The sequence below is a fragment of the Antechinus flavipes genome, chromosome 1 (genome assembly GCF_016432865.1).
Source record: "Antechinus flavipes isolate AdamAnt ecotype Samford, QLD, Australia chromosome 1, AdamAnt_v2, whole genome shotgun sequence".
Lineage (NCBI taxonomy): Eukaryota > Metazoa > Chordata > Mammalia > Dasyuromorphia > Dasyuridae > Antechinus > Antechinus flavipes.
In genome coordinates, this window is record NC_067398.1 from 183,009,480 (window position 1) to 183,023,237 (window position 13,758).

Genomic DNA, 13,758 nt, shown 5'->3' on the forward strand with positions numbered 1-13,758 from the left:
AATCTTATTATTAATAATAACCACCATCAACAGCCTTTCTTTTGCCATACATTTACATTCAACAATAAGGATTTTTTCCCCACACATTTGATTAAAGAAGCCTTCTTCAAAGGTGTGGGGAAATTGAGAAATATTGAGAATTTACTGTCTAAATTAACTATTTTTCATCTTTGGGGAATTAAGGAGAGATGCAGGAGTTTGTCCAGGAAAAACTTCAATAGTAACAGCAGACAACCATTTAATTGTTGGGATCTTTTGCATATTTCATTGAATACCAAGAAACTTTATATCTTCAGTGACCTCATCAAACATTCATTAACTATAATCACTAATATTACCAACATTAATAAAAAGAAATATATCTTGACACCTGAAGTCCTTCCCACAGTGATAGAGATTATCCAAAGAAGAGAGCAAAACACTCCAAAAGAAAAATGCAAAGAAATACTGTGTAATAATGTAGGTATAGTTTTTATAATATAACATTAATTTGTCTTAACTTTTTTTTATTATTACCAAAGACATTTTCAGTGCATATAGTAAAACCACATTTAGAAGTTCTAATCAAACAGCATCTAATTTATAAGGCAGATCGGTATATTGTTTTAAAATTCCCAGATATGTAAACTACATAAAGATATTTTAGTCATATAAAACCATATATTTTTAAAAGATGTTGTGAAGGCTCCAAAGCAAATCATCACTGATTTTAGTTACCAACTCAACATAACAAAAAAGAGTGGCAATATTTGAAATATATGTGTGTATTTGTGTGCATGTGCATATACTACATAAGTATATGCATATATGTATTCATCTAAGTTCTTGTTTATTAACTTCTACGGAAGTAGTAAACAAGCAGAACATAAGGAATCTATCACTGAACATGGAAAGGGAACCCCTTTATTTTGAAAACATTAGCAGATTTATATAATTCATAGGCAATGCCCTTGCTTTACAGCTCTTTGTATAAGCAATACGTCAGCAGAGATCAGAGCATGAGAAAAATGAGAAAAGGGTAGTAAACACAATTAAAGGCATATTTGTATTTCCACTAAAAATTGTAAAGATGTACTGAATTTCAGAGTCAGACACGCTGAGAGAATCTCAAAAACATTATATGTTTTCTTAGTTTCAACACATAGGATCTAACAGTTCCTATTTTTTCATAATGTTAGTTTTTGAACTGAGTATATAACTAATGATATAAAGACCACATTTTAAGTTTAAATCCTTTCCCACTTAAACATTCAATTAACAAAATCCAAAGAAGGGAAGATATAAAAGTTGAAACATGTATTTGACCCAGGCAGGAGGGAATAACTGGATCATAGATTGGCATTAAAAAAAGGTGAACATTATTATCACATTTACATCACAAACTTATAATCAACAAGTTAGGAAGTTTAGTCTATTCAGATGCTTCATTTCCTCTTCAAGTCTCAATCCCAGACCTACTTAAGGAAACAAAAGTTTTCAAATAGCTCTCCATGGATATTAAAAAACTCCAACATACCCCAAGGTTTTACAACCTTCAAGGCAATTATGCAGTGATTGGCTCCAGTTACAACTCAAAAGGAAGGTGAGAATGAAGAAGAGCAGGACAAGAGTGATTAGGAGGATAGTACTGGTACTATTCCCTAATTTGGTTGCCAAGAACTTTCAGAATTTAGCATCCTACAAGTTTTATTTAAGAAAAAAAAAAGATACAAATCACGTTTTTGTGAATATTTTCATATGTTGAAAAAGTAGCACAGAACAAAACATTATAAAAAATATATTCAGTTTATATTAATTGTTTAAATCATCTCACTGAAGGATGCCACCATTTTCCGGAGTTCTTCCACTAGCTCTAAAAACTGGGAATTATCAGATAAAAAGGGTCAACATCACAGACCAACGTGTTGGACACTGTTGGGCAGTGTGTTTTGAAGCTACACAGCAGTTGGATAAAACATCATTTTGATTTTCCTCCGTTTTGTCTTTGCTCTAATAACATCAGAGGATATGCAGACAGGACCACTGAAGAAAAGATCACTTTAATTTGCCATCATCAAAACAGTAAGAATTAATTAGTGTATGTGCATTCCAGACACGGTATCAGACATTAGCAGTTTCAAAATTTGCTGATATGAGCACATAATGTATGATTCCAATTGATTTTTTTTTTTTTTTTACCCAGCTAGGTCTTATGACATTTGAGGTGTGCTTCATTATGTCATCAAATAAGACAGAAATTTCTACTGTAGTAATATTTTAATGACAAAACTATCTTCATTAAGAGTATAAGTGGAACTTTCACTTAGATAATGGACTTTTTTTACAGCAATTATAAACTCAACATGCTATAATAAAATATTTCAATCAAAATTATCAGAAAAATCTTGATTTATTTTAGTTCTGGTATGTCACAGTGTTGTAAAGATCTCATCTGGATCTGATTACAGAGCAATTGAAATTTTAGAGAAGATCCTCAAAAAGCAAGTGCATATCTAAAGATACTATTGGATCAAGAAGAGAAAATCTTTCATTCTAACTCTTCACTTTTCAGTCAGAGCCCTATTCTTTAATCCTAAATAGACTAAAAGAATAGTGCTAGCCTAATATAGTCCTATAAAAGGAAAAGAATTGGGTGCACAGATTAATCTTTTTGATGCCATTCAAAAATCCTGTCTCAAAAAAGTCAGATGCATCTGTTCCATGAAATTTGTTCAAAACAAACTATTTCTTTTAGGATTAAAAACTTCCAACAAGATGAAGTTTAAAAAGTGAAACTCCAGTGCATAACCTAAATTAGAATTTGATTAAACCTATTATATCTAAAAAATTATATCTAAACATGATAAAATGGGAAACAAAAAATGCATATGTACACATACATATAAACATATATGTGTCTATACACACATACACATTCCAAGAATTATTCATTTGATTTACATTTCAAACTTTGTCTTTTCCTTACTTCACTATCCAGACTTGATAAAAATTTTATTTATTTTCAAGTCCATAGGTGTTCTAATAGAATAAAGTGGGTTTAGAAATCGATAGATCTTCAGCCAGTTTTCTCTAGTCTCTTAAAGAAAAACAGATTTTATGTGTTTAGAGGGTCTAGTTTACACTTACAAATCTATATAACTATAAAGCATTTGTGCTATTAACTTAAAGTTTAGGATTCATCCCCAAAGTAAAACAAATAACACCATGTCAGAGATATTTAAAGTAATTATATATGAAGAAAAATCTACCTCAAATTTTAAGTTTATAAAAGTTTGCTGTCCAAAAGGAAAAAAAAGTGAAATGTTTTATAGATGTATACACATACACATTATGTACGTATGTATACATACATACATAATACATATATATGTATATTGTGTGTATGTATATATATGTATATGTGTATATGTTTTTTTTCCAAAGCAGCAGAAAATACTGCAGGCAATAGGACCACGAAGAAACTGTTAAGTTCTGCCATCATTTCAGTGCAGGGCTATGTCAGGGCAATTAGAGCTGCACCATGCTGCACTGTGCAGTACCGCTGTCAGCCTTAATCTGCGCACTGATGGGCAGCACGAAATCCAAGCTACAGCCCACAGGAAGCACAACCAGTGAACCCATATTGCTTTGACAGTTGCACTCATCTAGAAATAATGCAAAACGCTATTTAGATGTATACATCACGACCCTGTGCTCTGGGAAGAAAACAATCTAATGAGGGGCTGGGAGTCTGCTTGCCGAAAATAAGCAGTTAAGGGACGCTTGTGTGAGCTCGCGGGTGTATTTGCGGGTGTACGTGGTTGTATGCACGGATGTATGTGGTTGTGTGTCCTTTCTCTCTCTTCTTAAATCTCTTCGTGTTTTATCCTGTGGGAGCGCCGAGTTAGAGCTGCTTTGGGTGAACTGTTCTTTGCTTCTGAAGCTTCAGTAAAGAATTTGAAAATAGATGGGAGACTCTTCCACGAAGTAAGCTCGTGACGTTCAGTACCTGCAAGAGACAAAGATTTTGGTTACGGTCAGTTCCTTGGGTATGAATTTACAAAGAAAGAGAAAGAAAAAATATTTTAAAAGCCACCAACGAGTGGCAGAGGGGCGGGGAGAGGGCTCTGGGAACAGCAGCCCCAGCGCTGGTGGCGGGCTGGCAAGTGAGCCCACCCCAGAGGAAGCGACGTATTCGTTTTCCCGGTGCCCAGCGGGTTACATACTTAGGGCCAAAGCTGTGCGGAGTTGCCTCCCCCTAATCCTTGCCAGCAGCTGGGAGCCCCCATCTCCCCTCCCCCAGCTACTGGCCGAAGAGCAGGCCTTCCCGAGGTAGGCACCTCCCTCCTCACCCGCCCCTTCCCAACTGCCCGCCCTGTCACGGGAGGGGAGACCACCCGGAAAGGAAGGTCAGGGTTTCTGAACACCGACGAAATTCTATATACTACAGCGTACAGCAAACCAGCCCTTTGGTATGAGAGTAGGTGAAGAAGGATTGAACCTTCAAAGCTGAGACCAGCTCCACACCCACCAAAAGCACAAATTCCTGAAGATTCGGTCAATTGGATCTCCTGGGGAGAAGTTAGTTTCTACCAAAATTAGGGGCTTGAAGAGACCAATGAGGAGGAGCCTGGGGAGGCTGTTTAGGACTGGGCATGGAGGAGGAGAGAAGGACCCTGCCACACCCGAGGGCGGCTCCTTGTGCTGCAGCAGTTCCGTATACTTCGGTCCGCCCGCCCGTCAGTCAATTCGTCAGCAGGTCCACCCTCCAAGGGTAGGCCCTCGGCTTCACCTTAATCCTCCAGTCCCTGCTCGGAGGTGGCTCGAGGATGGGGGCAGGACAGTCCTTCACCCCGATCCACCCTCTAAGGCCAGTCAAGCGGCTAGGCGGAAAGGAAAACTCCCTGGCCGCTTGAAAATATTTCACCTCACCTCACCTCAGCCTCCACAGCCTCCGCCGAGTACAGGTTTCTCTGGCAGGCGGGAACTAGACTCCCTCCGCCCTTCCTAAAGCACCAGAGGTATTTCCGTACTTCCCAAGAAGGAGAAAAACGACAATTCTCGCTTGTTTTTTGGAGTGAAAAAAAGACTGTTCTCGCCTGTCTCCGAGTTCGGCTACTGAGAGGATTCCCACTCGAATTCTCTTTATTCTCTTTTGCACTAAGTACGGACTTTGTAGGAAAGAAAGCGGGACGAAGAGCTGGCTCTACAGGAGCCCATACCTCGGTCTGTATTGTGACTGAATAGACAACTTATTCACAGGGTCAAGTTTTCATTGTTTCCCAACCCGCCACTAAATCAACTCATTTATCTTTTCTTTCGTTTCTCTTTTTCTTCCCTCCTTCCTTCCTTCCTTCCTTCTTCCCTTTTCCTTCCTTCCTTCCTTCCTCTTTTCCTTTCTCTCTCCCTTCCTTCTTTCCTCCCTTTTTACCTCCCTCCCTCTCTCTTCCTTCCTTCCTTCTTTACCTCCCTTCCTCCTCCTCCTCCTCCTCTTCCTTTTCCTCTTTCCTTTCCTCAATTTAGGAAACCTATATTTGTGGGGACTTAAGGGTTTTTTACTTTTTAATTTTTTATTTCAACTCCCTCTTCTTTTTGTCTTTAAATGAAGTACAATCATATTATGAATACTTTTTTTCAAATCATGTGCACCATGAGCCACACATAGGCAGGAAATATCTAGGAAAGGGAAGTATTTTATCAAGATTCTCACCTGATAAAATTCAAGTAATTTTGATGAATTACATTAATTTACCTACATCACCTTAGCAGTAATTTACCTACATCACCTTAGCAGAAGTCCCATAACTACTTGGCAAATTTGTTTTATTAAAATAATAAAAATAATTTAAACACTTTCTCATAAAGATAATGAGTGAATGCCTTTGAAAGAGTTTAAATCTCTTCCGAGATAACCCAATTATTCAGAGATGCTGCCTGAAAGTCTCCAGATTCAGGGCTTCTGTTTGATACTTTAACATTGTTAATGATAATTCTTTAGTCTGTAATAGTAGGTCATTGCTATGGTTACTCTACAATGGTGCAACACTTTGCTTTCCCCTCAGCTATTCGCTGAGACCCGGTAACCACATTTGTTGCCTAGCAACAGTTTTGTGACAGTATCACAATCTGGGAGTTACAACAATAAGGATGTGATGGCTTCAGTTGGCCACAAAGCAGAAAGCTACAGTCTGTGTATATGACTTAGCTGTGGGAGTTAGGCCCTATTGTAATAAGTATAGAGCCAAAAACCTTAACTTTTCACGGTCACCTACATAAATGTTTTTATAACTTACCACCTCTGGACCCTTCCCTTAATGAAACTGAACTGAAACTGAGAACTTCTTGCAGCTCCCAGATAACTTCAAAAAATATTTACCAATATTAGAATATATACAAATCCAGAGACAAGGACATTTCTGTCTTTACTGTCTCATTTTGGGCAAATCTTTACAGTGTCAAGGGGTGGAAGACCACTAAATTAAGGATACTTATCCAGACAAGTTCAGATGTACCTGTTTGAATTTGGGTGAACTACAAATAAATCATTATTTTGTCTGACTTTTTTTCTATTGTATCTGAAAATTGAACTGAACGCTTTTTTTTTTTTTTTTTGCCTGAAATTTTTCCTACTATATCTGAAAATTGAACGGACCAGAATCTTTCTCTGGTATATGGAATGATTATAGAACATATAAAAATGGATTTTCCTATTTTATGTCAATTTTAGCACTATTTAGCAGACAGGCTTTCCCCAAACCAAGGCAGTTCTGTATTTGCCTAATTTTAACACAGGACATAACCAGAAGAGTCTGGTTTCTGGATTAATCTACAAATATCGATGTCTCTATGTCTATATTTCTATAGCACCCATCATCTTTGCTCCATTCATGTTACACATTGTTTCAGACAACTGAACAATTAACTTCTGTTCTAGGCCTTGATTTAGATGAATACATACTACAATAGCAGCTACTAATTGCATTTACCATATTAAAAGATTTTAAAATCTATTATATTTTTTTCCTCTTTGTGAAAACCCATTCTTAAATTAGTAGGGGGGGAGAGGGAGGAGAGATCCCAAACACAATAAGCTAAAGAAAATAGATGTTAATTGTCTTCTTCCTTTCCTACTTCTTTTCTCTTAGTCACATTTGGCATTTTTTCCCTATAATGATCATACTCACACCCACTAGTGTTATCAAGACTATGATCAATTTGTGAGCTTTCTTAAAGCTATCCTTCTGTACCTCCTCCCCTTGAAAACCATTTCAAGCTTTGAATCTAGAGGGACCTAACAAGTCAATGGTCTAAAGCAATTTTAACTCCCTCTTTATTTTTCCTTTCCCAGTGACAATCTTTCTGAAGAATGGACAATTTCCCTGGTGATAAGATCACTACAAAGGTTGTTTAGTTTGAGGCTGTGATAACTCTTTGCTTGATTAGTACTGTGCTGAAAAGACAAGCCCCTTACATAGATGAGTGTCTGCACTGGACTTCAACATTTACTTTTGCAATTTAAGGGTACAAAGAATGAGAATTTCTGTTTCTGTTAGAGGCAGGAAATTGCTAAGAGTAAGAGGAAATACTGAGTCTAGAAGTGACAATGAATTATAGAGAGTATAGGCTGATTCTCATTAATGGAATGATAACATGAAGATGTATAGCGGGAATGGAGAAAGGTGTTTCTTTTCACTTTTTTGGCATTGGCTTTTTATATAGCACAAGATTAAATATCTATAGGGATTGCACATGCACATGTTTCAAGAACATATATCTTTTTAAACCATGTTAGAAAATGGAGGCAGAAGTTGAGCAAAAATATTTATATATTAAGTACCATAAAGGCAGGAAAATAAAAGACTTTTTTGAACTGACAAGAAAATTTTAAAACAAAATAAGAATCTGCTATTGCAAATATTAACAAATGAAAAAAAATTAGATCACTTTTCCAGAACAATTGAAGGAATTAGTAACCAAAATTTAAATTTTCTCAAAAATATCTAAATATCATATTTTGAAATTCAAAAATATCCCCTAACTGGGTGATGATATAAGATAGAATGTTCAAACTAATCAAAAGACTGGTAACTTACAAATATAGAGCAATGATATATGAGATAAGCAGGAAACCTTGTCTATTATCAATTAACTGAGAAAACATAAACTGAAAATCAGGAGAGCTAATTCTTGTTCCATCAGTGTCTTATTCACACCCATTAATAGCTTCTTTATTTAAAGACTAATATTACTCCCCACTTACCCACCTGATAATGCCCTTCATGCCAATGGGCCTCCCACTTAGGAGGAAAAGAAGCGTTCTTTCACCATGCATAGATACCTCCTGGGCTCCCTATTATCTTCCTTTATCCTTTCAGGTTGACATTTGGACTGACAATGATCTGCCTTCTTGTTTCACAGTTAATCTATAAAATCAGGTTAGTAACCCAATATTCCATGAAAAACTGTTTCTTTAAAAATTTAACGAACACAGACAACTAAAAACTCACTTTAACTATTGCTTTCTTCTTTCTACCCATGATTATAAATGAGAAAAAAAAAGTTTTTCATTTTGCTTTACTCTTTAAATAGTACTCTTTGGTAAAGATATATCACAGGTATATCACAATATAATAAACAGTAAAACAAAAAAAATAAAAATGAGGAAGAAAAAAAGGGATGCAACTTCACTTGATCAATTTGGATTTTGTCCCTTTTAGTCTTTCATTTGTTTATTTAAATTAATTATCCAGTCTTAGAACAATTTTGAATTCACAAAAGAACAAAAAATAAATATTTATTAATTTGAAGAAAAAAAGTTTTTTTTTTGTTTTTTTTTTTTTTTTTAAGCCCCAGATACTAAGTAAATATATAACAATCTTAAAATTCCAATCTATGGAACTTGAGAAGGCAAAAATTCATGATTTTTGTTTCTTCTATCTTATTTGCTGTTAGGATGAATAAAATCAGGAATTAGATGAAATTTGGTAGTAATGGGGTATATTTATTTCTGCTTTCAGGAAAGTGCTGTGGAACTTAGCCTAGCTTCACCATAGGTATCCATTGCTTTATGTCTTCTCTGCTCTAGCAGTATCTTAATAGTTCCTTTTCTGTATAGTAGAAGCTCTAGCAGTTCTGACCTCTGTAGTCCATATCAAGGAGTCAATAGCTCCTCAGTCCTATGCAAATACCTGGTCAATTTGCAAGAATATTTAATATAACTAGAATTTATTGAGTTTCTATTTTATGTCTAATTCTGATTTAAATATGTTATGGTTTAAAATATATTTTAAATGTTCTGGTTTAAAATATCAAAAGTGTGTGGGGGAAGGGGGGAACACCTACATGACCCTGAAGTCAGGAGAACTTGAATTCAAATTTGGCCTCAAACACTTAACACTTAAACTGTGTTAGCTGTGTGACCCTGAACAAGTCACTTAACCCCAATTGCCTTGGAACCCCCCAAATAAATAAAATTAAAAGCTCAAAACCTGTTTTAAAAACTAAAACAATAAAATTTCAAAAGCACAGAAAGTTGACATGATGCCAAAAAAGTTTTCAACACTTTAAATTTTAAAAAAGAATTTACAATTCTGTAAGATACAATGAAATAAATAAAATACATATTTTTCTTAGAATATTGCTAAAACATATCAGCTAGAAATAAAATTAATGTAAATAAAATGAAAAGTGAGATCAAATCAGATAAAAGCATTTTCACATAAAAAAAAAAAAAAAAAACCAAACCATGGTGGCTGAGAATAGTATGGAGAATAGAATACTCAGGAAAAATTTTATAAGGTAGGAATATTGGTATCTCATATGTACTTTAGCACATTTCTATCCTCTTTCTTGATTTTTTTCCCAACATTTCCATTTTCCTTCCATTTTTCTTGATGCTTGGATTTTCCAGGCATAAAATATTCCCATTGCCTCTAACAATGTACCTTATAAAATAGACACGTTCTTGAAAAATTTTGTTTAAATTTTTGTGAATGTTATTTGTCAATTTATAAAAGAAGTGAAGAATTCTTTTATATTTTGGTAGAAAAGTCAGTTCTTTTCCATTTCTCTTTTATTTAATCTAAATTTTATATAGCAAATTTATTTAAATGCCTATGAAGCGTCAAAAGCAGGGATATATTATTACCACACAAATGATTTAAAGAAATGTATTGATCAGGAGTAATTTGCCATTTCAAATCACAAGCATGGATCCTGCCCATAAGCAGCAAGTCCACAATGATTTATGCCATAGTTATCACAATCAAAAAGATAGGGTATTTAATACGTGAAGATGGAAAGATAGCAGTTCCTGATAGAAGATAGCGAACACAAGAATGGAGAACCTAGGTCTTTAGGCTGGTTGTCATAATAGTGTGGCTATAGAATTGTGTTGGAATGAAATAGCTAAGTGAGACCTTCTCATCAAAGAATAGTTTGAATTTGGAATCTTATATTACTTTTGTAGATTTTCTTAATATATTTATTTCATGTCATGTGCCTCAGAAAATGATTAATTGTGAAGTAAAAAAGAACTTTTCAACATAATTTTTGATATTGTTAAACAGTGGCATGGGAATTGTTATAAAAATATAATAAACCAAATCAGTATGTGTGATATACAGTATTTTGTTCTAGTGGAGTTATTTAATTCACATAGATCATCATCAATAATTTTTAGAAAATTACAGAATAAGAAATATTATTTTCAAAATATCTTCAGCAAAATAAATAGACAGCTCTGACTATTTAGACAGCTATTCAAACAAGAAGTTAATATATACACATTCACTGGCTTCCCTCTCCCCCTTGCCTAGAATTCTCTCTCTCTTCTACCTCTTTGGCTTCCTTCAAATCTATGCTAAAATTGCATTTGCTACAAGAAGACTTTGTGTATTGCTTTAATACTAATTATTACCCTTTGACAATTATTTCCAGTGATGGAGATATCTCCTTTGATGATTATCTCCAATTTATACAGTGTATGCTTTGTTTATACCCAGTTCTTTTCATATTGTCCTCTCATTAGATTGTAAACTCCTTGAAAGGAAGGACTGTCTTTTGGCCTTATACCTCCAAGTACAGCGTCCTGATCCCCAGGTGGTGCTTAATAAATGCTAGTTTATTGATTGACTCTCCAGGATGTTAATAGATACTGTAATATAAAGAATGAAACAACTTCTACTAACTCATTATTACACACGTTCTAAAAGGGAATTATATATAGAAATAAATGCAGCACAAATATAAAGTTAATACCTCAATAGACTTATACATGCAAAGTAGTTAAATACAAAACAAAGCAATTTGGGAAAAGGGCACTAGTAGTTTGGGGATCAGGAAAAGTTTTATGCAAAAGATGGTTCCTGGGCTGCATAAAATAAAGGGACTATATGAAGCTCAATTTCTTGAGCTATGGAGTAATTGGGATAGGGGACTTGTTATTATAGCATTTCTTTTTCTTTTTCTTTTTCTTTTGCTGAGGCAATTAAGGTTAAGTGACTTGCCCAGGGTCACACAGTTAAGTCTTAAGTGTCTGAGGTCACATTTGAACTCCGGTCCTCCTGACTTCAAGGCTGGTGCTCTATCCACTGCACTACCTAGTTGCCCCTTACAGCATTTCTTTTGTTTTGGTGAGATTAAAATTTAACAGAAATATTCTTCACTGATTGCAATTCACTTCTTACTGCAAATGGGGCAGTAGGGTAAATATCTTGCTATAACATTGGAGACTATGGGAATGGGTTAGAGCAAAAATCTTCATTTTCTTTATATAAAGAGTAAAGTTCAGCTATCCTTGGAGATACTACACTTTGTTTACTGGCTTATACAAACAAATTTGTATTCTACAATAGATAGTAACTAATGGATATGAGAAAATATAGAGGTGAGATGATCCAGATGCTGACATCAGGTCCCAAAACATTATATGGACTCTTTAATAAGACCTGTAATTACTTAAAAGAGTAATAATGCTTAACAATCCATGGAGAGGGGAAATGAATTAAAAATGCTATTTTCTAAACCAAGGATTCTTAACTCTTTTTGTTTCATGGTCCCCTTTGGCAGTATGGTAAAGTGTCTGAACCCCTTTTAGGAATACTTTAAATTGAATAAAATACCACCCTTTCCCCTGATAAAATCTAAGAACCCTCAGCTTAAACTATGATATATAGTTGAATGACTAGTTCCTTAAATTACATGTATCTGAGGTAGGCAATGCAGATGAAAAATAAGTTGACTCAGAATTGAATGGGGGAGGGGGGATATGTGGTGGATTGCACTTAGCAAGCTGTCTTGCTTTTTGATGATTTTAAACTTCTCAAAAACTAGTTTTTATGCATGTTCCACAAATGATGCTTCTTGACTGTGGATTTTATGATATCATAATCTATGAAGAATCAAAATTGCAGGTGAATAAAGATTAGTGGAGAAATATGTGGTATGTGAAAATAAGCTGAAAAAAATTTCCAGTAATCACTTATGCTGAAGAAGTGGTGTAATGGATGTTTCTTAAATAAGTGTTCATGGTCAAAAAAGGGTTTGCGTTGGTCAAGCATGGAGAATGAAGGATAGCAGATGGACAACCAATGTATTCTACAAAATGTAAAAAGACCTAGAAGAAGGACTCTAACATAGTGGGTAGATCCTCTGAGGATAAACTTTGAGAAAATATGGACAAAGCAACACAGAAGGCACAGATACTTTGTGGGTTTTTACATTTGCAGCAATGGAAGAAAACATATTTAACGAGATCTCAGATCCAATGAAATATTGAAATAAAAGTTAATCTTTTCAGGTTTTAAAAATTTCAAAAAGTTGTATATGCTGGGTATCAGCACCTCAACCTGGCTTTTAATAATTAAAAGAAATAGCATTTCCTCCCTACCTTGATCATCTTAATGAGCTTAAGTGATTATCCCATTAGCAGTTAGTAGAACAGTGAAATATGTTATCTTTTAGTCCACTTGTGTAAAAATGCGTCTTATTCATCAAATAAATTATATTTGGTTTAACTATCACGAGGAATGTGTAGAATGTTAGGATTCTGAGAGTCAAATTCTTTGTCTCTGTCTTTGTCTTATCTATTTAGAGATACAGACAACACAGATTTATAGACACTTCTGGATATAAATACATATTTGTATATAAACAAACACACACACACATATATACATATATTCACATATACACATGCATATGCACACCTAACTGAGGAATATATTTTCCTCATTAGGAGTTCTATATACCATTTAAAAATCTAGTTTAAAAAACAAATAGAAAATAACTTATCCCAATGTCTTCAATATTTACAAGGAATTTAATATTTAAAGAAATTTAACACTGCAATACTGAATTTTTCGAGTGTCTACATTATTTCAAAATAATACAAAGTGTTTTTTTTTGTTGTTGTTGTTGTTTTTTTTTGTTTTGTTTGGTTTTTTGGAGGGGGGTTCTCCCTAGCACCTAGTATAAGGCCTTGTATAAAGTACCTTTCTTAACCCTTCTCTTTAAATGCCCTTGTAGGCTCCACCCTCAAGGCCATACTGACTTGAAATGTATGAGTCATTGTGGAATCTTCATTCTCTCTCACTCCCTATATCCAACCTGTTATCAAGGCCTGGCAGTTTCATCTCTACAACATTTCTACAATATGCCCTCTTTTTTCCTCTGATACTGCCACTACTCTACCACTCTTGCTCTCACTCCCCCAATGCCTGCATTATTACAATAGCTTGTTCTATGTCTTCTCATGTTTTTGTTCACTCCTCCATTCAG

At 34.7% G+C, this 13,758-nt stretch overlaps 1 protein-coding gene across 8 annotated transcripts in view; it reads right to left on the reverse strand.

Annotated features, from left to right (window-relative positions):
* Positions 1-881: 881 nt before the first annotated feature.
* FAM172A (family with sequence similarity 172 member A) overlaps positions 882-13,758 on the reverse strand; it is a 567,690-nt gene continuing 554,813 nt past the window's right edge. For all 8 annotated transcript variants that reach the window (XM_051993687.1, XM_051993679.1, XM_051993700.1 and 5 more), the window contains one exon: positions 882-3,988. In XM_051993687.1, coding sequence (XP_051849647.1) covers positions 3,884-3,988 — 105 coding nt within the window. In that variant the 3' untranslated portion in view covers positions 882-3,883. The remainder of the gene's footprint in view (positions 3,989-13,758) is intronic.